The sequence below is a fragment of the Bombus huntii genome, chromosome 12 (assembly GCF_024542735.1).
Source record: "Bombus huntii isolate Logan2020A chromosome 12, iyBomHunt1.1, whole genome shotgun sequence".
In the NCBI taxonomy this organism is placed as follows: Eukaryota; Metazoa; Arthropoda; class Insecta; order Hymenoptera; family Apidae; genus Bombus; species Bombus huntii.
This window is the reverse complement of record NC_066249.1, coordinates 842,678-868,287: the sequence shown is the minus strand read 5'-3', so window position 1 is coordinate 868,287 and position 25,610 is coordinate 842,678. Positions and strand designations below refer to the sequence as shown.

The 25,610-nt window shown below is 36.7% G+C and overlaps 1 protein-coding gene and 1 long non-coding RNA gene across 21 annotated transcripts in view; one reads left to right on the top strand and one right to left on the bottom strand.

The window, feature by feature from the left end:
• The window catches only part of LOC126872127 (TLD domain-containing protein 2), a 302,759-nt gene that overhangs the window by 271,615 nt on the left and 5,534 nt on the right, over window positions 1-25,610 (top strand). Inside the window, exon 1 of one of the 18 annotated variants that reach the window (XM_050631729.1) lies at window positions 8,349-8,587. The exons of the other annotated variants lie outside the window; for them this stretch is intronic. Coding sequence (XP_050487686.1) covers window positions 8,522-8,587 — 66 coding nt within the window. The 5' untranslated portion in view covers window positions 8,349-8,521. Of the gene's footprint in view, window positions 1-8,348; window positions 8,588-25,610 lie in introns of those variants that run through there. 18 annotated transcript variants of the gene reach the window in all.
• Window positions 9,999-25,606, bottom strand: LOC126872169 (uncharacterized). Of its 3 annotated transcripts, none has more exons than XR_007691883.1 (3): window positions 22,902-25,606; window positions 19,711-22,829; window positions 9,999-19,665 (listed from the first exon to the last, which is right to left on the bottom strand). It is a non-coding gene; the product is annotated as an uncharacterized LOC126872169 (long non-coding RNA). The 3 variants fall into 3 exon arrangements; XR_007691884.1 differs by having other exon boundaries at window positions 9,999-20,321; window positions 20,528-22,829; XR_007691882.1 differs by having other exon boundaries at window positions 9,999-20,828; window positions 20,963-22,829.

Below are 25,610 nucleotides of genomic sequence, written 5' to 3'. Positions count from 1 at the left end.
GGGCAAAATATGTTCTAAAGTAATCAGCTTTCGACCATATTATGTTCGCATAATATTTTCTTTTTTCGTGGACTGACGAGAGGATTCGATGTACGCAAAGAGAGGAAGATTTTCATTTAAGACATAGTCAAGCAAGATGTACATGTATTTTTTCGCTTGCGAAAAAAGATACTATGGTGAACGTATAACTCATTTTGAATTATTCATATTTACCAACTTTCATTTTTCCCTTACACTCGTTGCTTACTTACGAGAAAAACGCTGATAACCAACAGCGTGAACAGCCTGTGCACTTATCCCTATCCTCGGTTAAGGCTAATTGTAAATATTAACGTTTGAACGTTCTACGATACACCGATATTAATGCAAGTTGGTTTCTAAGTAACCGTATTTCACTCGATGTTTTTTCCATTGAGACATTTTTATGTCGAGCCACGACAAAAGATTTCGAAGATGTTGCAAATGTGCCAAGGTTATTTTCAACGGTGAATCCATTGACGTCAATGACAATGGAAATGTTGAGAACTGGCCGCATAATTGTGCGTTTATAATTGGACAACTTCGAACCTGAAGTATATCAATCATTACTCGTCGAACTTTTGGAAAACTGAACTGCTCCTCTATGGAGTAGAAAATAGATTAGTTTCAGTAGTGGGTGGTCCTGACTGGGGTCGATGTTCTATGTCGATTGCACGTATCTCACCCTGTTTATCATATCTATACGCGAAGGGCTATCGTGGGCTAAAATTATCCTTCGTCCGTTTCTAAACTCTGTGCATGACACTCATTAGCGAATTCTATTCATTTTCTAATAGGAACAAAACGAACGTAAATATACAAAGATCCGTAGAAACAGAAACGTGACCGGTACACCTCCGTCAGTTTTTTAATTTTAACACCACGCTGTGACTGAAGCTGAATATTTAAACTCGAATATTTGAAAACGAAAGGAACCTGTTAGATCCGAAAGATAGAAAAAAAGTTTCAATACCATGTTCTGACTGAAGATGAATATTTAAACACGAAATAGCTAGAAAAGAAAAGAACCTGTTAGATTCGCGAGATAGAAGAAAAATAAACATAACGCGTGTCGATAAAATAATAATCAAATATGTATTCCTTGGACCAGCATTAGTCACTGTAGACAATTTCTGTAGGAAACTACGCTACTAAATTTACGACCAACGTTAAAATTGAAGGAATGGAAAAGATCGGTATCGAAAAGATCGACATCAAAGACGATAAAGATTCTCACTCGTCATTTCATTCTAAACACGTGTATATCTCGGTATAATTATTCTTAGAGCCATATTTCAATGGCCACGTTCTTCTTCCCTCGAACTCACGTTCTTTCTCCCTCTGCAAACTTTTTCAAAAGCTCTGCTTCCAAAACTCTGCTCGTATCGCTCGAAAATACCAAGTGAGGATTGCATAAAGTACGATCGACGTAGAACACGCGAGCAACGAGCGGATTCTAGCCTCTCGCGAACCCTCCGTCGTGTTTCCAAAAACAAGTCGCCGTAGACGATGTTTCCGTCCTCGAGTTGTTTCACACCGTGGTCCGAGGACACGCTGGAACGCGTCACCTTCGCTCTCTCGGAACCGTGCCAACATTCCATCTTCGTTCCATTAGCTCCACGAAACTTCGCTAAAATTGCCCAGCTAGCGAGAACCATGGCGCCAGCCCGTAACACGTCGCTGGACACGGGCAGGATAAACAATGCATTCCTCCGATCGTTTCTCCTTGCCATCTGTTGCTTGTGATTTCAGATATAACGTTCCTTCATTTCGAATTCTGTAGCCCGACTTGTTATTAACCTTTTCACTGTCTATTACGAGCGTCTATGAGACGTTCGTTCAACTATATTGCTCGCTGCATCTATTACGATAATATGTAGCAAATGAAGTGCGATTCGTGTTCCAGATCTGTGTAATAAATAGTGGTAAATATAAAATACTCGACATATGAAGTATTGAGAGGAGAGTAACGCTGTGTAAAATCGGGAGGAAACTTGCGTTAATGACGTCAAAAGATAGAAAATGTTCGTGTCAACTCTTTTTCGAAAATGCTTTATCGTAGAACTGTAAGGATTTACAAGCAGTTTGTAAGCAAGTGCAAATATTTTCATTGATTGTTTCATGGCAGTTGTAATGAACGTTCGAGATTTCTTCCCTCTGCAAGAATGCAGTCTTTCATTCGTGGAATTAATGATTGTCGAATTCCTTCAAATATTGCTGACGTTGTAGAAATAATAGTCCAAAATGGAGCAGAACTGTTCTTCTGTCTGTGTCACATTTTCTTTAGAAATAGTTTCACAGATTCCCCGGAAATCTTTAAACGCTTATAAGTTATAAACTAATAGCATTATGAATTAAAACTCTGAGCTTCCCATACGAACCTTTTGTTCTTTCCTGCCTTATCTTCTTTATGGTTCGTCAATTTTTAATGTGCAATTTGATTTGTTATTAACCCTTTCACTGTCTATGGGTATCTATAGGCGATCAATCATGTGTCTCGCTATACATTGTATTATAAATATCAAATTAAGTATGCTTCATATTCTATACTTACATATAAAATGCACGTGCTTCACCAGCGGCAAGCAACTTCAAAGGCTAATAATCAAAGAGATTGAAACTACGTGTAAAAAGTTAATTTCGCTTTGAAGCAGTGCGTTGCTTAAATTGAATGATCAATCGATCGTCCATTGTTGTTATTCAAAAAGCTATGAAATCTCGAACAAGGATTGATTGGACTGTGTTTAATAAACTGATTGGAATAGCGATGGTTCTTCATATGTTGATTTATTTCGCTCGTAAAATGCGATCATTTATTCAGTTCTTTTTTCTCCTAACGCTGGAATTAAAGTCGTGTCGATGATGATTTTGTCGATTCGCGTCGATTTTTCGCCGAAATTACGTGTACTGAATATTTAAAGAAAAATTAAAAAAATGGAATTTTCTGTACGAGCTATAAATTCACAGTCACACAATATTTATAAAAGTAAACGTTGATTAAGTAATTTCTTTATTCGTTTTCTTATCTGCAGTATTTTTTTTTTATTAGAATGATCATTTTAACGAATATCGAATCCATGAAAATGAAATCTAAATTGTCCGTATAGACTACGAATTTGCACACAGTATCAAAATACAACAGCATGTGCCTATTAATTGTATGCAAGTCACACTTTCCTTATCGTGCGTTCGTTAGCGTGCGAAATCGTGTGTAGCTCTGAAAACACAGCTGGTCGACGATAAAACAGTGATCGAGTGTAAATAAGATATGATCGTTGTCTCTCGTCAGAGTTGAATTTCTAAAAATTTCCGCTGCTGTCGTTTCAGCTCTCCTATTATCCAAATATCTCGGTCTAATTGTTCCTAAATGATCGCGGATACCTTGCATACGCGTTTCGCATAGCAACGAAGGTCCAATTCGACACCTCCATTGTCCAGTTGTAGCTCGAGCAACGACTAAATATTAGATGATAAATTCTTCGAATTCTTCGTGTAGCGAATAGAAACGATTAAGATAAGATTAAGAAACGATAACATATTAAGATCGTAAAATAAAGCAAATAAATAAAATAGCACTAACAATTGTATTAATCTTAGTTAGAGCTACACTTGTATAGACCCCGACATTACTTTTCTTTCTCAACTTTTATCTTATTGGATATTGACTCATGTCATGTCAACAATGTTGAAGTTTGCTGTAATGAATAAATGTTTGTTGGAATAGGATGTATATTTTGTTGTAATAATATCGTAAAAGCTGCAAATATTGCATTGAACAATGATAAAATATTTCATCGCGCTTAGCTATATTAATTTTTTAATTTAAACAAAATGTGACGCAGTAATGGTGCGTGCGTTTCACCCATAACAGCCTCTAAGAGCTCGCGATTAAACAAAATAACAAAACATTTGATTTCACTGATCTACAATTTTATTAAATTATATATAATATTTTATAATTGAAGAGAAAAATGCACAGTAAACTTTCACCTGCAACAGCCTTTGTGGCTTAACAGCCGACCGATTTTACCACCTTTCCATATTTCTACCTATTAACGATCATCGAACTGAATTTTCTATACGTTTATCCCGTATTTGGAGAGAACAGTTAAGTACAGAGGATTAAATTCTTGATAAAGTAATCCTCTTTATTATCTGCATCGCATCAGAGTGTGATGTACGTGACGTATTGACATCACGTAGACCGGTTGGAAAATTGCACCATGGAATTTGTCAGTAATTTTCCATGAAACATAAAAATCTGGCTGCTTGTTTGCTTGAAATCGCTATGCGGACCAGATACGTCGGTAGACGTTCATTAATCTTCGTAATTTGCATTACCAGTTGCTTAGATGAAGCGCCTTGAGATGATTCAGAAAACACGATCTTATTATGTTGTTCGTGCTATTGGTATTTAACGCCTCTATGCAAGATATTAGAAAAGATTAACGAGGCGTTAATTGGTAAAATAACAGCGATGAAACGTGTTTCGTGTGTTTCATCTTTTTTTTTTTTTTTCATTTTTTCTTTTATGTTTGTTTCTTCGGGCTTGAATAACGATGGAGATTCTTATCACGAAGTTTGGATTTGATGGATTCTAAAGTTGTCTATCGTAGATATAGCTGCTACGAGCTTCTATTCTTGGCGTTTTTGCGCATCTGCGGCTCGGCCCACGCGTAATTGTCCGCTATCAATATTACCGGACAGGGATTCTCAGTTGCATCTCCATTTCTCTCCTTCTGCTCTCCATCTTCTCCCTCTCTCTTTTGTTGTCACGTTCTTCCCTCTTCTTCTCTTTTTTTTTCTCTTCAATAGATAGACCGCGGATATTTATGCAAATTTATATTTTCTTAAACGTAATTAGCCCTTTTCCGGTCTCCAAATTTGTTCTCAATCGTCGTCACGCTCACAAACGCGATGATTTTTAACAATTGAAGAAAATGTTCAACGTGAAATTCCGGGACGGAAAATCACGCGTATTAAGAACAATTCTGTTTTCTGCGAATTTTTTAGAAATCCTTTAACGATAGAAAATTCCAATTCACTTGAGAAGGACTCAAATCCGAGAAGATGAAATTTTTATAGGACACGAAGTACTTGAAAGTTCTCATCTTAACGTTTAAGAAAACGCTGACAACCTCACAATAGACGCACGTTTTATTTCAACTCCGGGAATTCTGGTCTCGAATTGTGATAGGCGGGAAACACGGGGAAATATCCAATAAATTTTCAATGTGAAAATTACGCGGTTTCGAGCAGAGCGCACTGTTGACTTTGTCTCCTCTACTACATCGTGAAACGTTAACTGCATTGTCGCATGATATTAACAGAGTGCAAAAGGTGACGCGCGACGTTGGTACTTAGAAGCGTTTCATATTATATTGGTTGTTTCATCATCGATAGTCCCATGAACATTAATAATAACAATAATTAATAACAATAATCTCAATAGAGTTGAACATTAAATTAATATTTTTCGAAATTATTTGTTCATATTAAATTTATTCGTTAAATCCGCTATAACGTTATATGATTTTTCGTCATTTGCACGTGATACATATCTTTAAAAAGTATCTAGTATTTTGAAAATTAAGGAACTATAATCGATTGTATCATCTTAACACGTTGTTAACTTTTATCTTGAATAAACTTGTGTTTCCATCGTCATCCAAATCGTCAGTTATTGTGTAAAAAAAACACACGTTGGTTTTTGCATAAATTATTCGATTCGTTGATATTAATGGTATCTAATTTTTAACATATAATTTCAAATTTTCTTCTCACTCCTGTAAGCAAACAAAATTTCTCATCAAAGATGAAACAACCAGTAGAACGAGTCTCGAAACTCGTGTTTAACGACAAGAGCGCGAAATATTGTCAAACACCAGTAGTTTTCCCTCCGGTTTAAATAAACTCGAGAAACGCATTCAGTATGAATATTTTATCGTCGCGTGCAAAACGAACAGAGCAAAAAGTGGAATACCATACGCGCGGCTGTTATGTTCTCATAGTTGTTGGTGCTGTGAGTCGTCATTGGCGATTGTAATTGAACTTATGTCAGAGATCGTACCTTACAAAAACACACGTGACATTTGCATGATGCGTAACGTGTAGAAAATTAATCCAGTTGGTAACAATCGACGCGTATGTGTTGCATATCGTGTAAAATAAGTCAAGAATAATACGCTTAAGAGATTGACTTTTTCTTCTTCCTTTTTTTTTTTTACTGTATTAAGATGCGTGTAAAATGAAACGAAGATTAATTTGCAATATTTCTTACGATATGTTTCGACAAACAATAATAAGTATCAATTGCAATTACGCAATCGGCAGAAAAATATTCTTATATACAGTATGTATATGTTCTATTTTCAAGATATTTCATAAGAAGTTCAATGGCTCGCACTGTATAATTGAGAACATGAAAATAAAATATTTGTACATAGTAACTGCGTGGAATCTCTAAAGATAGCGCGAATTGCAATGAAAACATTCGATTATAATTTCATTATTCGTCACATCTTTTTGTTTGCTTTTGCGCGATATTTACTTTTGTCCTATTTCTCAAAATAGAATTGGAACAGTAATTGATAAGCTCTAATCGTTAATAATCTTGTAGAACTTCAATCCTATTGACACGAAAGATCATAGTTAAATAATTGGTTTAACAAGTTAAATCACAAGTTTAATAAGTTTATAGTCAAAGGATTTTGAATTACATTACAATAATATCGAAAACGATTGTTCGATTCTGAGGCAAAAAGCGATTATTATTATCGTATTTGGTACGGAGAATAATTTTACTACGTCGTGGAAGGCGGACGTGACTATATGCACGCTATGTTGACCACCAAGTTAAATCAAGTGTACCGCTAATTGCTTCGAATCCTTGCATGCGACGGATCAGATTTTCTTATGTATCCATCGTAATCAATCATCTCTGAAATTTAATTTATAATTCCCTATATTAAGCCAACAAGGATTTTCCAAGTTGGAAATCGTCTAACTACGAAACAGCCGTCTGGCCATTTTTCTGAAAATTTCTACAACAATTAAATACGTTTTAGTCTTTAAAACAGTCTTTCTTTTTACGATATTTACTATCTCTCGATTGAATTCTATAAATTATACAATTTTCCAAGCTGGAAATCAATCGTGTTTAAACAGTCTGAAATTTCATATAAGTATGAAATAATCATCGAGCAGGGCAAATATTCCATTCATTTATGCAGCTACGAAAGGCTTGTCCCCGAGTCTAAAAATTAATGCGAGCGACAAAACGAATGTTGCCCTTTTATAAAAACCAATCGATTCTGTTTAAACAGTCTACAATTTCATATAAGTACGAAACGATTATGGAGCAAAGGAAATATTCCATTCGTTTATCCACCCACTTGAAAGGCTTGTCAGCAGATGTAAAAAATGATACGAACGATGAAGCGAATGTTTCCCTTTTGTAAGGACCTCTAAATCGAACTCTATAAACTATACAATTTTCCAAGTCGAGAATCGATTCTGTTTAAACAGTTTACAATTTCACGTAAGTGAAAATGGGCAAAAGAAATATTCCATTGATTTATCCACTCATGAAAGGCTTGTTCACGGTTCATAAAAAATGTGATGCGAACGATGAAACGAGTATCCAAAATGAGACTATTTTGATCCAAATTGGTAGCGTGATACGCGCTTGAATGGAAGAGCAGTGCGCGCACCGGCAGCACGTGCTGCGCAAACCGGGTTGCGCGTCGAGTTTATCCCCTCCCCACCACGCCTTTCTCCTAGGATCGGAGTATTAGACTCACCCCGAAAGCGCGGTGATACAGTGTTGCTTCAGTCCTCGCGAAGTGAAGCGTGCATACCCGAAACGATCGATCGTGAAACGAACAAATCGAATTTAACGTCATATCTATCCGCGAACACAATTTCAGTCACAGAAAAGCTCTGGCAAGTTCGAACCGACGAAGCTTCGATTCCAGAAGTTCTCCTTCTGAGCTTTCGACATTGTATACGTATATTGCATACGTATAATATCACTGTGACTTATTGACCGTTTCATTCGGATCAATTACATTTCATCCAAACATAAGCACATTTATCGCGAGTTTGAGAGGCAAGAGGAAAAAAAGACAGAAATCTTCGAGGCAAAAGGAAAGCAAAGTTCACGTCGATAGATAGGCGTGAAGCATCGCAAAGTGTTTTCTAAGAGCACACAGTCGCGCGTATTGGTCTGAAATTTCGACGATACACTTGTGTGTATTTTCAGCGCGATTAGTAGACGCGGGTCGGTACGTTCGCTTCTAGAAAGGTTTGCGCCACGGCGACTGATCTGATCGCAGTGAGATCTTGGACCGGCGTTGAGACGCAGAATAAAACGCATAATGTAAACTGTTTCCTGCGTGATCATAGTCGCAGAGAGAAATATATATCAGAGTATAGCAGTGATCAAACGGTGGAGGCTGAAAATTCGAGTTTTTTACTTCAGAGGCGAAAGAATCTAGTCAAAATGCCGAGGCCAAAGTTTCTAAATCCCATCACTAAGATCTCCAAGTTTCTCAAGCAGAAGACGAAGGTAAAGAAAGTTTATTTCTATTTAAAGTCTCCTTTCTGCTAAATCAATTTGTTCTGATTTTTTTTTCTTTTTAATTTTCTTGTTTCTTAGTCTCTTTTTGTGGAAAATGTTTGAACGAGATAAAGAGTGATCCTTACCTTTTTACGATTCTGGTATTTTTTAGTCATGAACAGTTAATAAGCGGCTCTTTATCCGTCTCGAATACAATATTCTTTGCTTTTCTTGAGTATAAGTCAGTTATCTTCTAGGCAATAGAGAGATGTAAACTGAATATTGAAGTTGTACGTAATATGAGAGTCATCGTTGGTAGAAGACGCCTTTTTTGTTTCATTTCTACTTTTGGAAATGAATGATTTTATCATGTTCCGTAAACGAATTCCGTGCGAATTATGCGGCAAGCTTCTTAATAAAAGCGAGTATACACTTCGCTTCGGTGTTCCGAAGTGTAAATAAAATAAACAAAATTCGAAACGTTCGATTCTAAAAGTAAAGCTCTACGTAGAAACATTACAATGATCTAAAATTATCGTCGAATTATATAAAGAGCATTTCTAGAAGACAGATAAAAGATTCGATTCTAGGTTCTATGTACAGAAACAAGTAAAAATGTTTATACAAAGATATGCCCGTACGACGAATATCGAGTATAAAAAAGATAGGAGCGTCCTCCATTGAATTGCACGCAAACGTCTCGTTTTGTCTTCTTCAAACTCGTTCAGAACTCGTTTAAACTCGTTATTCTAATAATATAATCTTCTCTCGATGACTCGAACGTACACCTAAATTTCTGTGCATTCTTTTTGAAACATCGCTGGCGGGCCAAAATATAGTTGAAACGAAATATTTCGAAAAAATAAATAAAATTACATATTTTCGAATTACGTATTTTAATATTTCCGTTTTGCTTCCTCTTTCAAAGGCTGAAACTTAATGTACAAACAAATTTTCTCGTCATTCGCCGAACACAATCTTTTTGTCACAAACGATCCACACGTTTCGTGGATTCCAGAATTCCTCTAGATCACGTTTTCGGCGCGCCATTGACGTAAAAGTTATGTCTGACGAGTGCAAAAATAAGCAACAATTTTTCAGAAAGATCTCTCTAAGACCCCTTCGCGTTTTCACGAATCCCTGGCAAATACGAGGTCGATTTGCCACATGTGTTGCTAACAGCTGTCTCTCGATTGACTTTTTCCTTCATTGGCGTAGTCCACGTTCCCTTTGTTGATTATATTCGGTTACTCTAGTAAATAGACCTTCTTCATAGTTTACAAGCGACGGTTCTCTACCCAGTGTAAAGGTGTTCGATCTATACTGGAACGTAAAAAATTGATTCTCGGATATCTAGAACGGTATATCGATTGGGAAAGTGAGACATGTACTTCTATAGTGTTACGATAATTCTTCACAATTTTCTTTTTCTTTTTTTATCTGTGTATAATATTTAGGAAAATATTACGGGGGGATACGTAGATCCGTAAAAAATCACGTTTGTCTTTTTATGAAATTAAAGTTCAGAATACTCTCGGCTAATTTCAAATTATTATATCCATATATTCGAATCATATTTTTATTTGGTTGTGCAGATTAAATATGCGTGTTTTTGTTATCCTCTTGAGAATATAATCCAAAAATATCGATTGTAGATTAATATGAGTTATGGTTGACGTTGATTTTTTTGTACGCAACATCATTTGGTGGCACCTATTTCTCTTGTATCTGTGGATCTGACAGATTACTTCTCTCTTTAAACGTGTCAAAATCAGAAAATCAATAAAAAATATTCCGGCATATTTTTCCACTCGCGATTTAAAAATTTGAGCGTTTTAAACATTTCTGGCAGCGAGTTTACTCCAAAATATATCGTCGATAATAAAAGTTTTTAACTAAAATGTTCCAAATTTGCTGGTTTCGATACCTTTGGGAAAAGTTTGTGAATATGTCCTTGCTTTCAAATTCGATTCGAATGTAGCGCCTCAAAGATGGGATGTTAAGATTGTTTAGAAGCTTGTACGAGATATGATCAATATGCTAACTAAATAAACTCTTTTTCTTCGTCACTGGAGCGAAACAGAAAAGAAAGGAAAGAGAATCCAACTGCTTTCCTACGATTCGACAAAACGACGTAACTTTCTTCGACCCGTTTTCTATGTCTCTCACCAGGAACCACAAATTTTCCATAATGTAAAGTTGATGAAACTATCTGTTTCACCAGCGATGTGATTTAACCGCGATGAAACTTAATTCGCAAAAAAAGATTGTCTCTCTACATACCTTAATTTCAGGACTTTCTATCAAACGCTAAAAAGTTTGTGTCAATTATCTTGGTTGCAAAAAGTTCACCGATTATGCCAGTTTTTAAAGTTGGTATTCGAACATCATCCCCCAAGTTCAAGCATCGTGCTGTCTCTTTCAAGAATTTCCTTCTTTTCTCGCATGAGCAATGTAACAAAAATCCAAACGTGTGTCAAACGTATGTTGTATATAGCGATGACATGTGCAGAAAATTATCCACCGGTGCACACAATTAGCATATGTCACAGTTAGAAAGATATTATAGCAGCAGCTCGGTTGTGTTTACGTGCAACCGGTCCTTGGCCGCGCCTAGGTCCACCTTTCACAGAATCCGGCTTCGTTCGATATACTAACTACGCTCGAACCCGGCCAATCTCTGACGAAAGTTATGCAATAACGAATAACTATACACGCTGGCTTTTACAGCCGCGACGCTCGTACACGCGCTAGGGGCGCGGTCTGCGGCGATGGCTCGACCGTGAGAAGGGGTGGTTTCTCGCGCACATGGAAAATCGACACGCTAGGCGAATCACAGGCTAATGGAAATCGCGAGGCAGACAGAAGAATGGCTGACATTTAACATTTTTCGCATTAAAAATACTTATTGGGGTATGAAGCGTAAAAAGGTTGCAGTAAACAAGGGGTGGGGTTCCCCTTTGTAAAGAGAGTACGTGCTCCTGAGAGCGTTCTACTTACTCGAGGAAAGCTGTTTCCTTCGTGAGAAAAATAAACCGAATGTGTTTCGACTCTTTGTCGTTATGTTCCGCGAGACAATATCGCTTTTTCTCTGTTTAAATTTTACTTTTTTCTTGAGGATATAAATCGATTACGTTAATCAATAAATCTTGTAGGACGAAATCTCTTTTTTCCTTATCCAGCGAGAAAAATGGTAGAGGTACGTCTTTTCGAATGATTTCGTAAAGGAGGAATTACACAGACAAAATGATCCTCCGGAAAAGAGAATAATCTTGATTAATAGAGAATATATAATAAGAGAATATATGTGGATTAATTTGGAAATGCTATTTATTCGTAAAGAGTTGAAGTGAAATTTATTTTCTACTAGCTCTTTAAATCATCCCCCTTTTATGTGTCGCGATGTAATGCGCAGCTCGTATTTTGCTTGTTCACGAACGAGTAAGTAACTGGAAACGGGGACCCTGTGGCATGAATTAACTAGTCGCTTCATGAAGGATAGCCCAGAACGAAGGGTGGAGCTCGTCCGAGAGTTGAAAGGAAAGAAAAAATTGGACCTCACCCATTTTGGGTGTCCAATTGCTGGCTGATCCTATAAGAGAATAAATTGTCCAAGCTAGCAGGGGGTTGTTTTCGAACATCTTTCACAGTTCTCTCACTTTCCCTCGCTAATTACTTTAGCACATTTATCTCCCCCACTTTTCTTTTCTTAGAAAGCAATCTCATTTTGTAATCGGTAGGCAAACATTAATTAACTATATATTTTGTCTATTTTTACAACGAATATGTACATTTTTGAAGAACAATTTTTTTTTTAAGAGAATTAAAAATAATTTTAAAAATAAATCCTAGAATGAGAACACAATTTTCCTCCCAATTCAATAAGAAGGTTTCCTTTTGTAAATTATTCATTTTTCAGTAAATTTTGTATATATATTTTTGTTACATATTATATGTTTTTACGCTTACTGGACTCTTATTATGATACGTTTCGTCGTGTATTCACAAATGCAAATATTTCCGTCGAACATCGTTTAAATTCATTTCCGTAGAAGATCTCTCTCGCCCATTTAATACGTAGCTCATTAACCAAGGTCCTTCCAAGTTTTCCTCAGTGCTCGTTAATTCTCGCGTCAGACAGCTTCGTGCAACCTCTCTGACGTATCAGACGATCGAAATGATCCAAAGAATAACAGAGGCGCAAGTATTCCATTTAACCAGTACCATCGAGGCTCAGGTAAATACGAGTAACCCACGCTTTTCAAAATCTCGAATCTTCAAGAATCCGTGAACCAGCAACTTAAACAACGTTCCGTTAATAGCTACAAATCAAGTGCTAAAAATTCTCTTTGTCGTATATCGCTACAGCTTCAAATGAGAATTCGAACTCGTCCAGTGAAGATCAACCTACCTTCGGAAAGAAAAAACAGGCCGATCAATAGAGCGGCGTCAAACGCGTTAAATACGCCAAAATGTTGAAGCATTAAACACGTCCATGCGGACAGATAACGACGTTTTTCCGTTTTAACGATCATTTCGACGTTCATCTGGCACGCGTTTCAATACGCGAACGCTCGCTTACGCGTGTTTGCGTGGTTAAAATAAAACGAAAGAGCGGCTAGAAGAAGAAAATTCGCGATGCATCTCGTTCCTCGAACTGTCTTCGTAGAGAGAAAAGGGAAAATTGCAAGGATGTTTCTTGTTCGTCGGTTGTTGGAAAGAAATTACAGTTTCTTTGCTTCAACAAAAATTTGCTTATTACGATGAACATTTTCCGAAATCTTTCTATTTGCGGAAAACAAATTCTTTTGGCAGAAATTCATCGTAATCGATCGATTTCAACAAAAGTTACAGCGTTTTAAAGACGAAGAAAGATCCTATTGGCTGATTTTTGAAGAAGTAGTATTTTAAGGATGGCAAGAGATCTTATTAGTTGATTTTCGAAGAAGTTGTAGTGTATCAAAGATGAAAGGAGATACTGAAAGAATCGATCGGTTCTAACGAGCTTTCCTCAAAAAACACTTCCTTCGTGAAAAGACTACACTTCGAACTACATCTAAGTTTTATGTATACAGAAGGATATGTTTCATTGAGAAAACGAGATCTTCGCACCGAGACCAACCAAATCAACGCACATAATCGACTTTTCATTTCTTCCAGTTCGTTTATTATTCCCATAATTTCTACGCTAAATACCCAACTATTTCTATGATAATCGTAGCGGAACACGACGAGGAAGTTTACCTTGGCTTCGCGTGCCGACGTACTACGCAGCTTTTCCTATCAATGTATTGTTGTTTTCTGCTCGACCATATATCTTGGAGATTGTAGACGTTGCTTGACGAAATGTCGTATAATTCATCGGGCTATTTTTGATTGAAATAACAGCTCGATTTGCATTAATCACCGAATTTTACGACAGAAACTAACTAGAAACAACGCTCGATTAGCACAAGACGTACTAATACGTTTCTCGTCAACGTTATCTAACGTGTTTTCTGACTTTTTTTCCTAATGGTTTCCTAAGTACGAGGAAATGAACGGAGGTTTTGGAAATTTAAATAGAACGAGCAACAAAATTAAAGGAAATTATCGAAGTAGAGAAGGTTTGTTGACCTAACGAATATATTATGTTTTCGCAATAAAGCAAAGTAGTCGTAAATTCTGCAATCTCTCGAGCGCAAGGATACGAGCGAAATTGCATCATCGTTTTTCAAATGAAATAGAAACTTGTGTTACGTTCCTTGTACGTATGGCACGGAGGTCGTAAATTAAGGAAGAGAGGCGTTCATCATGATGCAGTGCGTTTTGTGGAAACTATTTTAATCTTGGACTGTTACAGTTATTTGCGAATTAATATTCAGCTCGCTCAACACTTGTTCCCTATACACTGGAAATATTAACGACTTGAGCGAGACGTGGAGCATACGAGAGCCATGTGGCACTCAACGTGTCAAAGAATAAAATATCTGTTGATTTTGTAGACTTTGTCGCGAAGATAAAAAGATTCGTTTATAAATCTAACATACATGTTCAGATCTACTTTGAAAGAAGAAATGCTTCTACATTTCTAGAAGCAGTCTCGTAATGACGGAAATTAAACCTGATTGTAGCGACGCTGCGAACAGAAGATCGTACTTATTTCGTACGTATTTTGACCACGTACACGCGCAAACAAGATCGTACTTTATTGTTAAATTACATAATTTCGCGCACATAAAACTCGACGAACGCGTTCATCTCGTTTATAAGAGGAAGTCGACCTAATTGGTCAACTTTGATTACAATGCGCCTGTCGTTGTAAATTTAGTCACTGCGACTCTTCTGTGATTATTACAATTTCTCGCAGTTGGCTCTATTACATCCAGATTTCTCTAAAACGATCGTGAAAATGTTCGTTATTTCCATGAAAAGTTCCGAGAATGTATACGATGCGATACTCGTTATAAAAAGTAGATTGTAGAAAATGATTCAATAGAGAACTAAACTAAAACTTACTGCCTCAAAAATTATGGATAAAACGTTTCGATCGAAGAGTGCAGTAATTTTTTACTCGGCGAGTATATGCGTCAAAACTCTCTCTCTCTCTCTCTCTATCTCTTTCTCTCTGCTTCTCTCTAGTTTCCTTTTTACACTCATCGGAGACGTCTATCGACTGGTACAGTCTCGTGGTATTCAGATTTCAATTAACCGTGTTTGTATTTGTTGGTAACGAAGGAAGAAAAATGTAAACTATTATAATAGCAGTCGCAATTATGTCATTAATTCAGATGATAGTAGTCGTTAGAACGAGCGAAGAAATCTATAAAAACACTCGATCGAGCAAGAAATCTAACGCGTGTCTAGATCTCCTGGTATTTATAAACGTTCGTTAAACCACGCTGAATGATGAGCCTTCGTTTTCATTTACATCTTAAATCGCTATAATTTACATTTACATTCTGATTTTCGGCTCAATCCATATTCCTTGCTTCACGAATTCTCGTTTTGTTTCCTTGTATCAAAACGAATGACGATTACGTGTATTCTCGACGCGTTCTAGCCAAAGTATATCGTAAAATTAAACGAGGCAGATTCGTGATTTAATTATCTTCGTTGGAATTCGAGCTAGCGTAACTAATTGTGCTCTCTCTCTCTCTCTTTCTCTCGATTCTTTCGAGTCGACACTTTGCGTATGGAGCGTAATTTGCCCTGAATGAGAACAGTTAAACGATCTTTTGTAAACCGTTCTTTCTTTTCGAGTCGGTGCAAAGGAAGATTAATTTTTTGCTGGTGGAATTATAGTGATAAAAATTGGTTCTGTAAGATGAATAATTATTCTGGCGGAGAATGACAGTTTTGACAGTTTCTTCGCGTTAAAAACAAAAGACACCGAGACTTATCACAATGGGGTGAATGAAGAAGAAGAAGGAAAAGCGAAGAAGAAGAAAAAAGAAAAAGAGAAAAGATGATAACAGAACCTTCGAAAATGACAGGCGGAAAAATCGGTCGATTTATGAGCAAAACCTCATCATTGTCAGCGTTGCAGCGAAGGACGATCAGGAATAATACCGTCGAGGACGCCGCGAGTCCCTCGAGAGATACACCCGGCAGGATTCGCGCTTGTACTTGACATTAAAGGAAAGGAAAGACGAAGTAAGCCGGTCGTCGAAAGATTTTTTACCAAGCTCGATGGTCATTTGAAGAGAGAGAAAGAGAGAGACTCATTCGAATGCCCATTTTCAGGCTCAGTATCGAACGAATCATCGGATCGGTCGGATTCTCCATCTTTTCGACGTCGTGCAGACCTTGCAAGCAATTTTCTTCCAACGAGAGTACCAAACAAGTAGGAAAATATGAAAATCGGCGAAACTTCGGAAACTTAAAATCGCGAAGTTTGCAGATTTTCCAGATTTGAGAATAGCCGCAGAGGAAACGTTCGCAAAGTTTTGTCAATCTTGTCAATTTAAATCGTTTAACGCGAACGGTGTGTGCGTGAATTTATAAATTGTCGAGAATCGATTGGTAAACGATGCTGGAAGATGATTCCTCGATCGATGATTATTTGGATTTTTCGTCTTAGGGGATCTTACAAGGTGATCGGTTTAGACGTTAAAGTGCTGTGAAGCAGAAAGGAGGATTTTGTCGCGTCACGAGTTCATTTACTCAGACGTTCGTGATTACTTAGTTGATGATTGATGATTGATCAATGAATTCATCGAAGGAAACATATTCTTAAAGAACCTCCGTATCGTTACGATTGTTGAAGCGAACACATAGCGCAAGATTATGATAATAGAAAATCAGACTAATTCGAAGAAGAAATAATTCGATTGTGGTTGGAAGTTGAGCGTTGATAACATCATGATCGTCAATTCCTGTCCGATTCTGAAGTACGTGTTCCAACATTCCTCGAGGATGCTGTCGGTGAGATAATAAATTCTGCACTATGCCTAAAAAATTGTACAAAATTCCTTGTTCGGGTAGAATGTCGCAAAAACTGGCCTAAGACTTCGCCAATCGATAATATCGTCGAAAAATAAGAGAATATATTGATTAATCCTTTCAGAATGGCATCTCGAAAACTTTTGTTTCGTAAGTTATTAATGAGAAAAAATTTGCAAAAATCAATATATAATATAACGAAGGACTACGCGAAACGTGTCTACTCGCGCATAAATTATCGCGTGCCGTGACACACGTTGTACTGGTCTGAAGTTTTAATGTAAGATTTGTACACGAGTAGAAAAGTCACGCGTCAACGACGACGGTCGATAGACCGACGACTTACATAAAACGAAGATGGGAAATTCATCGAGAGAAACCGACTTGTCCTCGTTGAAAGTACGTGGGCGAAACGGCGCCCATTATATGCCCGATGAAGAAGCAAAACGAGAAAAAGGCGTACGATCGATGTCTCGTGCATCGTTCGTCGTGTGAAATCCCGAGGTCGCGTGTACATCTGGAAAAATTCACGAGGGGAGAGATCCTAAATCGAGATCGTGGCGTCCTTCTGCGCCAGAAACCACCAAGTCACTCTCGTGGCGCGCCACTCTGGGGTTAAAAATACAGTACAATGTCTTTTATGGGTTTTTAAATGCCGGAGAATATATAGGTCTGTGGCGTGAAAGCGAAGATGTAGGAGAATAACATTGGTCCTCTAAAGTATTCGAACACTTGTCATAGAAAGAAAAGAACTTCTTCCAAATTTTCTGGTCTTTGAACGTTGTTTTCTTAAGTGACCGTAACTTGCACAACACTTTACTCTCATAACGTTGGCGCGTTTTCATATGAAATAGCGTAATCAGATAATGTCCAATTTCTAAAATGTATTACTTGTTATTTACGCACGTATACGCTATAAACATACAAAGGGGAAGAAACTGTTTACGAATTCCTAAGAAACGACTATGGAAATGCTCACTTGCTTCTTCCTGCGAATCGTAAAAACTCGACAATCTACTTGTTGCACCGAAATTTACATTATAAACAACTTCTATCCTCTCTCGAACTCGTCGAGTCGATCCAAAGTGGAAGTCGGCCTCGCAACATTATATAACGTGCGACGCACACGCACAAATACGGAAGAATTTTTTATTTCGAAAAATTTCACAGACGAAGTCGCGTGATTTCGCAGATTAACTGAAACGTTGCTCGATCTCTAAAATAGATATAATATATTATACATATAAAATAAATATATATCTCGTAGACATAACGTCAACTCCGATCGACCTTACGTACGCGTGAACACGCGTCATCTTAAATACTTTTTCGGCTTGCATCTCGATTGCTGCCACGACCTCGGTTATCGTGTGTCGAGGTGACGCATAGCGAGATGAGCATAGCGGTGTTCGTCTCCCACAACGTAAAAAATCTTGTTATGACATCGATTAATCTACTCCAGCGATCATATCTCGATATATGCTAAGAAGATCTGCATTTCAAATTGAGATAACACGAGATCGAGCAACGAAGAATAATAATTATTAGTCGAACTTGGCGTTTGAACATCGCTGTATATTTACAGCTTGTAGTCTCTAATCGGATCTTTCGCGAGCGAAACCGATTGATTCCACCTTTTGTTCTGTTTTTTTTTTTTTTTATTATATATAATAATATAATTTCATTACATATGATACACGCGATAAACGATTAACGTTCACTTAAGAAACAAATGACTTGATTCATTCCGAGAAAGATGTCGTAAATTTTAATAACGAAAATTCTGAGGTAACGACACAATGCCATAACTGGGCAGCGAATTTTTGTGCAAATTCATGTTTTCGAAAATATAATTTTAGAGATTGTTTCACCTATGGAAAATTACAAAAAGAAATGTATTTTGGATCTTTTATATACTTTCTCGTATTACGTACATTTTGTACAATTTTGCGCTTTTGAATTTTTCTGCAAATGCATAGAAATCCGCAGTTTAGTCCACTTTTCTGTACTTTTCAATTCATGCAGATCATGTGGCTTCCGAATGACTCGATTATACCACTCGCAGTTGTTTTATAATATTTCACGTACACTTTATGTAATACTATATGTTTTATATATATATATATATCGTGGACGAGGGGCCTAGGGGGTGTCATGCGGATTGTAAATAAGCGGTTGCTGAGGTGTGAATTATAAACAAGCGGTTGGTGAGCATGTGCGTAGCGAAGCTAAGACAAAAGACAAGGGGTTGCTAGGGGACAATAAACGAATTAACAGCGATATGAGTTGAGAAGTCAGAGAGTGCGAATTGTGTTGTCGAGATAGTGTTGTTAGCGTTGTTAACCCCTTAACCTACAACTACGGGCATAGCCCGTATACGATGATCGGGCCAAATATAATATACAGGGTGGTTGGTAACTGGTGGTACAAGCGGAAAGGGGGTGATTCTACGCGAAAAAAGAAGTCGAAAATATAGAATAAAAATTTTTCGTTTGAGGCTTTGTTTTCGAGAAAATCGACTTTGAATTTTCGCTCGGTACGCGTGCGGTACGTTATAACGGATCTCACTGTAGATCGTTGTCTCGAGGGAAAAATTAAAAAAAAAAAATTTTTTTATTCTATATTTTCGACTTCTTTTTTCGCGTAGAATCACCCCCTTCCCGCTTGTACCACCAGATACCAACCACCCTCTATAATAGCTTGTTTACGTTTTCGGCCCAAAATTCTCGAACGTAAATCGTAGGTTAAGGGGTTAGAAGATAGTTGAATTTGCGTTGACAAGAATTGTTAATTAATTATTTAGTTGTTTTAATTATAATACGTTGTTGTGATTGGTTCATGTTAAATAACCATTGTTTTCTGTTTAATTAACATCTGTTTAATCCATTTATTATTGATAAACTAATCATAATAGTTTACGATACTATATATATATAACATGTTATTATGTTGTATATTGCGTTAGAATGTGATATATATATATATATATATTATTAATATTAGTCTCGTTCCAATAAAGAGACTTTTAACGTTCTGAGAAAATCCTCTCTTACTCATAAAATCGTTTTCCATTTATTTTTATTGCATCTATTTTTAATCCAGAAGAATCTTTTCCTGAAACGCGATACTATAATGGTGCCTCTTGAACGCATAGCGAGTGGTGTTGACGTTTCACGATTTTTCCTCAGATCGGTCGTGCATAACTGTTCTCCGATTCTCACGAACTCGTTTCCAGACCAACTGGTTCTTGCGGAGAGGCCTCGACCCATTCGCGTGCCGTTTTGTCAATTATCTATCGTTAACGACGACACTACGCCAACTAAAAAGTGAAGTCTAATTAATTCCAAGGCTATCGAAATCGATAAATTCATGATAACAGAGAAAAAAAATATCGATGAGTCAACAGTTCAAACAACAAGTTAGCAAAACATGTGACCAGTGTCAATAACAGGCGAACTATTATCGAGAAAAATGATTGAGTACGTTGTATCGATAATTCAATACGCGACTGTTTTATCTACGAACGGTGAAGCATGAAGTTGCTTGTTTACGAGGAAAGATCGTGTTTTAATTGGACCGTAATCCTTTTCTTCTTATTGCCAACGAAAGCTTTGATATTTTTTCTTCTCTTCCTTTTTTCTTTTTTCATCCTTCTCGCAATTAAACGTCGATGATTTTTTCCGCGTGCCCGAAGATAAAAGTTGATGTCACAGGTCAAGGAAGTTTTCCTAACAAAACAGAAGTATGCGCGACGCCAAAGGACGTGTTTGTCCCACACGCACAATACGTTCGAAGCGCTTCGTTGTCCTTGATCATATTTTTTATTCTATAACAGAGAAAATCAATTCTGTAAACTGATGTAAACGAACAAGTAAAACCGTTCTCTCTTCCCTGTCGACTATATTCGATATTCGCATTGCTAGTTCATCTCATTTTACGTTTAGAAATTTCTTCCTCAACCTTTCAGTGTCATCATTCCACGCTCGCTTCCTTTATTGACTCGTCTCGGGATATCAGATGGATATAAGAAACCTTCCTGGTAACGTCTGTATTTCAATTTATTGTATTTGCCGTTTCGAAAAACATACAGAAGAAATAATTGCCCTGAAAAATAGTTATATACTTGTATCAATAAATAAATAGAAGGAAGTAGACTGTCTACAAAACCACGTTGTCAAATAAATCTCTACGCACAGTTTCAAGAATAGACTAAAAGAATAATTCTACGTGAGTCGTGTTACTTTCGTACTACTTCTGTTACAAGTAAACCGATAGATGTAAATAAAGTAAGAAGCAAGGAATAAATTTACTCTTTCGCTCATTTTACTCTGTGTTCTGGTTTATCTGCTATTTATTTCGAAGGAAAGAGAGGAAGAGCTGATCCTCGCAGACAGATTGCTTTCGCTCGTCTGAAAAACCAAACTAAATAAATTAATTTACGAAGTCGTATAAGAAAGAAATTGGAAGTGAATTTACAAAACCATCGATTGGTACCAATGCTGTTAATTAAATTATTATCCGTTGACGACACTTTAGAATTTGTCGATGGAATCGATGGGAAATGCACCCTGTCGCGTTTTCCCACGTCGCAAATTGGTTCAAGTGCGTTTTTCTCGAGGTTGGCTCCTTGATAGGCGACGAGAAGCGCGTTAATTGCCACGGCCTCGGCTCAATTGATGCGTATCGCGTTAAAAACAGGGTAAACCGCGTCTTGTTTGGTACCTGACGGAAAGTGGCCCGTTATGTTTCCTCTGGTGAAAGGATTGCGATTAAACTACTCGATATCCTACCTTGCGTATCGTTTTTCTCCTTCACGTAATCGATACCAACTGAATCATCGATCAATTGTTTATTACATTACGCGAGAATATATCACTTCATATACACGTTGTTAACAATCATTGTGGAATTGCGTTAGGGAATTAAAAATATTTATTAATGATACATCAAGGAGTAGCGCGAAGCGAAACGGAAATAATAATCCGAGTAATTGGAGGAACTTCGTGTATTTGCTGCTAAGATCGTAATACCACCTTTAGTATCGTACTAATTACGTATGTAATATGAACTTTTGCTTTTTATTCACTAAAACGTAATACACGCCACATCCTTACACGTAAATTCAAGTCACCGGTAATACGTTTTTCTGCGACGCTTTTTTCTCTGTACGTCGCACACGCAATCACATAATAAAATAACACTGTGAAATCGGTTTTAGAATTAATTACAATTAAGCTTATTGCGATAAACAAGATGAAATTCTACGAATGCTAAATTGACGTAGAAACGGACGCATCTTTTTTATCGCATGTTACTGCGTAGTAACCTTTGGCTAATCAGACGTTATGTTATTTTCACTAATGCGTGTTATAATCACATTTACTATCATCTTATCGCTTTACAAAATTACTGTGTCAAATCGGTACGCGTTTATCGAAATTGCTCTGATATATTGTCAAGGGGTTAATTTTTATCTGAGTATCTAGTATAATTTTATCTCTATCTAAATATGTAATCTTCGATTCTACATGTGAATCAAATGGTTAAGTGATGAAAAATGTACAAATTTCAAGGGGATATGATTGTCGTTATAGGGAAATACTTTACAAATATTTCCACTTGAATAACCTTTCAATGCTTTATCGTTGAACCCTTGAATTCTCGAATCTTTCAATTCCTGAACCATTGACTAATTGAATTATTAAAGCTTTGAATACTTGAATCCTTGAACCTTTGAACCTTCGAATTCTTGAACCTTTGAACCCTCGAATTCTTGAACCTTCGAACCCTCGAATTCTTGAACCTTCGAATCTTCGAATTCTTGAACCTTTGAACCCTCGAATTCTTGAACCTTCGAATTTTCGAATTCTTGAACCTTCGAATCTTCGAATTCTTGAACCTTTAAACCATTAAATATATTAACCATGAACCATTAAATACGTGAATTATTTGTTGAACCTTCGGATTATTGAATCTTCGAATTCTTGAGTTCTCAAACTCTGCTTGAATCCTTGAATTCTTAAATCCTTATATCCTTGAATTAGTTTAATCTATGCGTGTCTCCAAGATATTTTTTTTTCCTTATAAACTTCGTACAACTCCAGTCTTCTATATTCTTCTCCAAAAAGAAAAACGTAAAAATGTTCGCTGAAAAATAATCTCAGACAGGAAAATTGCTTTGTCATATTGTCACGTAGAAATTCTACAAGGTATGCCGATAGGAAAATGCCAGTTAATCTACCCATCAACTGCAGGTTCCAGTTCGTCCACAAATGAGTTATGTAAATTCCATAATATTAATGGATGAGATGCAAAGCTCTGACAGAGCAACAACGCTGGTGTAATCCTGCGAGACGATTGCGCGAAATTGTTATCGTCCAAGGCAGGTGCGCAAATGTGATTCAACGCGTACGCATCTGGATTAACGAATAGAACGATAATAACACGTGACACATCGTAATCGAGTCTTCTTTTTTTTTTCTAGTAACAACTTTGCAAATTTGTCACGTTCGATTGCACTTTTAGCATTAGAAGGAGCAGCCAGGTATTATTGTTCCATGAACAAATCAATAAAAGATTGTTTTCTCTATCAACTGTTTTTTTTTTTTTTTTTAGTTGTGTTTAAAATAGTAATGATTCTTCTTCAGCTATCAGTTTCTAAGGTATAAAAAAAGGAGCTGTCTGGAATTGTTAAAAACCTTTTAAAAGTCCGATGAATTTTTTCTATGTCTAGTTTAAACTTAAAAAACGAGCGCTTTAAACAATTGCGAGAACGTAATTTTTTTTACCATAAAATCCGCCTGAAAGAAATTCAAGCCTGCCGTTAAACAATCAGAATTTTTCCATGTGAAGGATTGTATAAAACAAAAACAAACTAGAAAATATAGTATGCTGTCCCATCGATGTTCAGTCAATTCGTTCCTAAAAGTATAAATATTTCTCGTAGACAAATTATTTCGTCCACGACATTTTTTAGCGGATTATCTGCATAAACATGCAGTGTTTCACGCTGTCTTCCACTCTCTAATCAAACAAACCAGAAAAAACTGCAATTTTTCGCCTGAATCCGTTCTCATTTACTCCCATCGGCGATATTAGCGAAGAGGATGGTTGCATAATCTTTTGTTGATTATTCTGTGAAGAAAGGTCAAGGCTTTGCGATGAGACGAGCACGGTTAGAGATCGTCGTTTTAATACGCCAGATCTACGAAAGATAAGCAGAAATCCCTCTCCGTATAAATATTCATAACTCTATACACAACTGTCTTCGTACTCTTTACCCAGCCAAGGAACACGACGACTCTATCAACATTGCGAAACAACAGTTACAACATGTCACACTTGTGAATGCGTAGTGATTATATGTTTTTTAGATGTACTAGATTTAGAATTTAGGTTTAGATGACCAATGTTCACACGATATGACACCTGTTCCCTTAGTTGTAACCACCACAGCAATGTTCTTTCTTTCGATATGTCACATCTTTTCAATCCTTTCCAGATCGCTGAGTATGTCGTTAACCCTTTCGCTCTCGATTTTTCTTTATACAGAATTTTGTAAATGATTAATTTACCAAATGATAAATGTATTCGTTTTCAGAAAAACTGCTGGAAAATTTTAGCACGATTAACTATGCGATAAAAGATTATTCTATTAATAGTAATAATAGCAATAGTTATAGTAATAATTATTAACAGAATTAATTAAAAGGTAGTTTTTCTTAGAAACAAACAAACTGTGAAAGATCTCGACCTCAGAGGGTCAAAGTCTAATTAATCGCGAGCTACTTTATGTCTTGCGGCAAGGTCTTTGCTCTTGTGATCTCTCATCTGTTTCGTAAGTGCAATAAAGAGCTTGCAAACGAATGCTAATATAGTGGCGGACTGTTGACTTAATAGCGAGTTAAGTCACCGTTAGGAATCTCGAGTGTTTCAATTGCTTTGAGATATTAAATTCTCCGCACTTTAGTACACATTCTTTTTTTCTTCGAATAATTTCGTTTAAAAAGAAATTCTTCTTTCCATCGTCGTTTAATAAATGTTGAATCATCTTTACCACAACTGTCGAATATCTAGCTTTTATTTTGTAAAATACAGCTGCGAAATGTAGCACAAAAATGTACATATAGAATATTGTCTTGCGACAGAATTGACTCAACTTCCACCGTTCCAGAGTTGCACATTTTCTAGCGAATAGTAGGAGCTTCTTGGCGCAAACTTTCGAATTTCCTAAAAGAAACTTCGATAATATATCTATGAAGACAGTTAGCATCGCGGTGACCATTAATTGCCATACCGTTAGAAGCTTTCGTGTATAAAAATAAGAACGAAAATTTTCCTCGTTCCATCAAACGTGTTCCGTAAAACACTCTACGTTCGACCGAAAAGAAAATTTCTTTCAGAAAGCATGTTCGTTTCAAAGATCACTTAACGATGATCCTATACCAAAGTTCACCCATTTATCTAGAAAATTCCAATAAGAAATTGCACGATTCTAAATTCGAAAACGGCGAACTCAGCGATCGATCTCGCAGATCCTGTTTCCCAAAAACAAATTTCCTGGACCGAATTGATCTTTCGAATTACTAAAATTTGAATTTAATCTTCT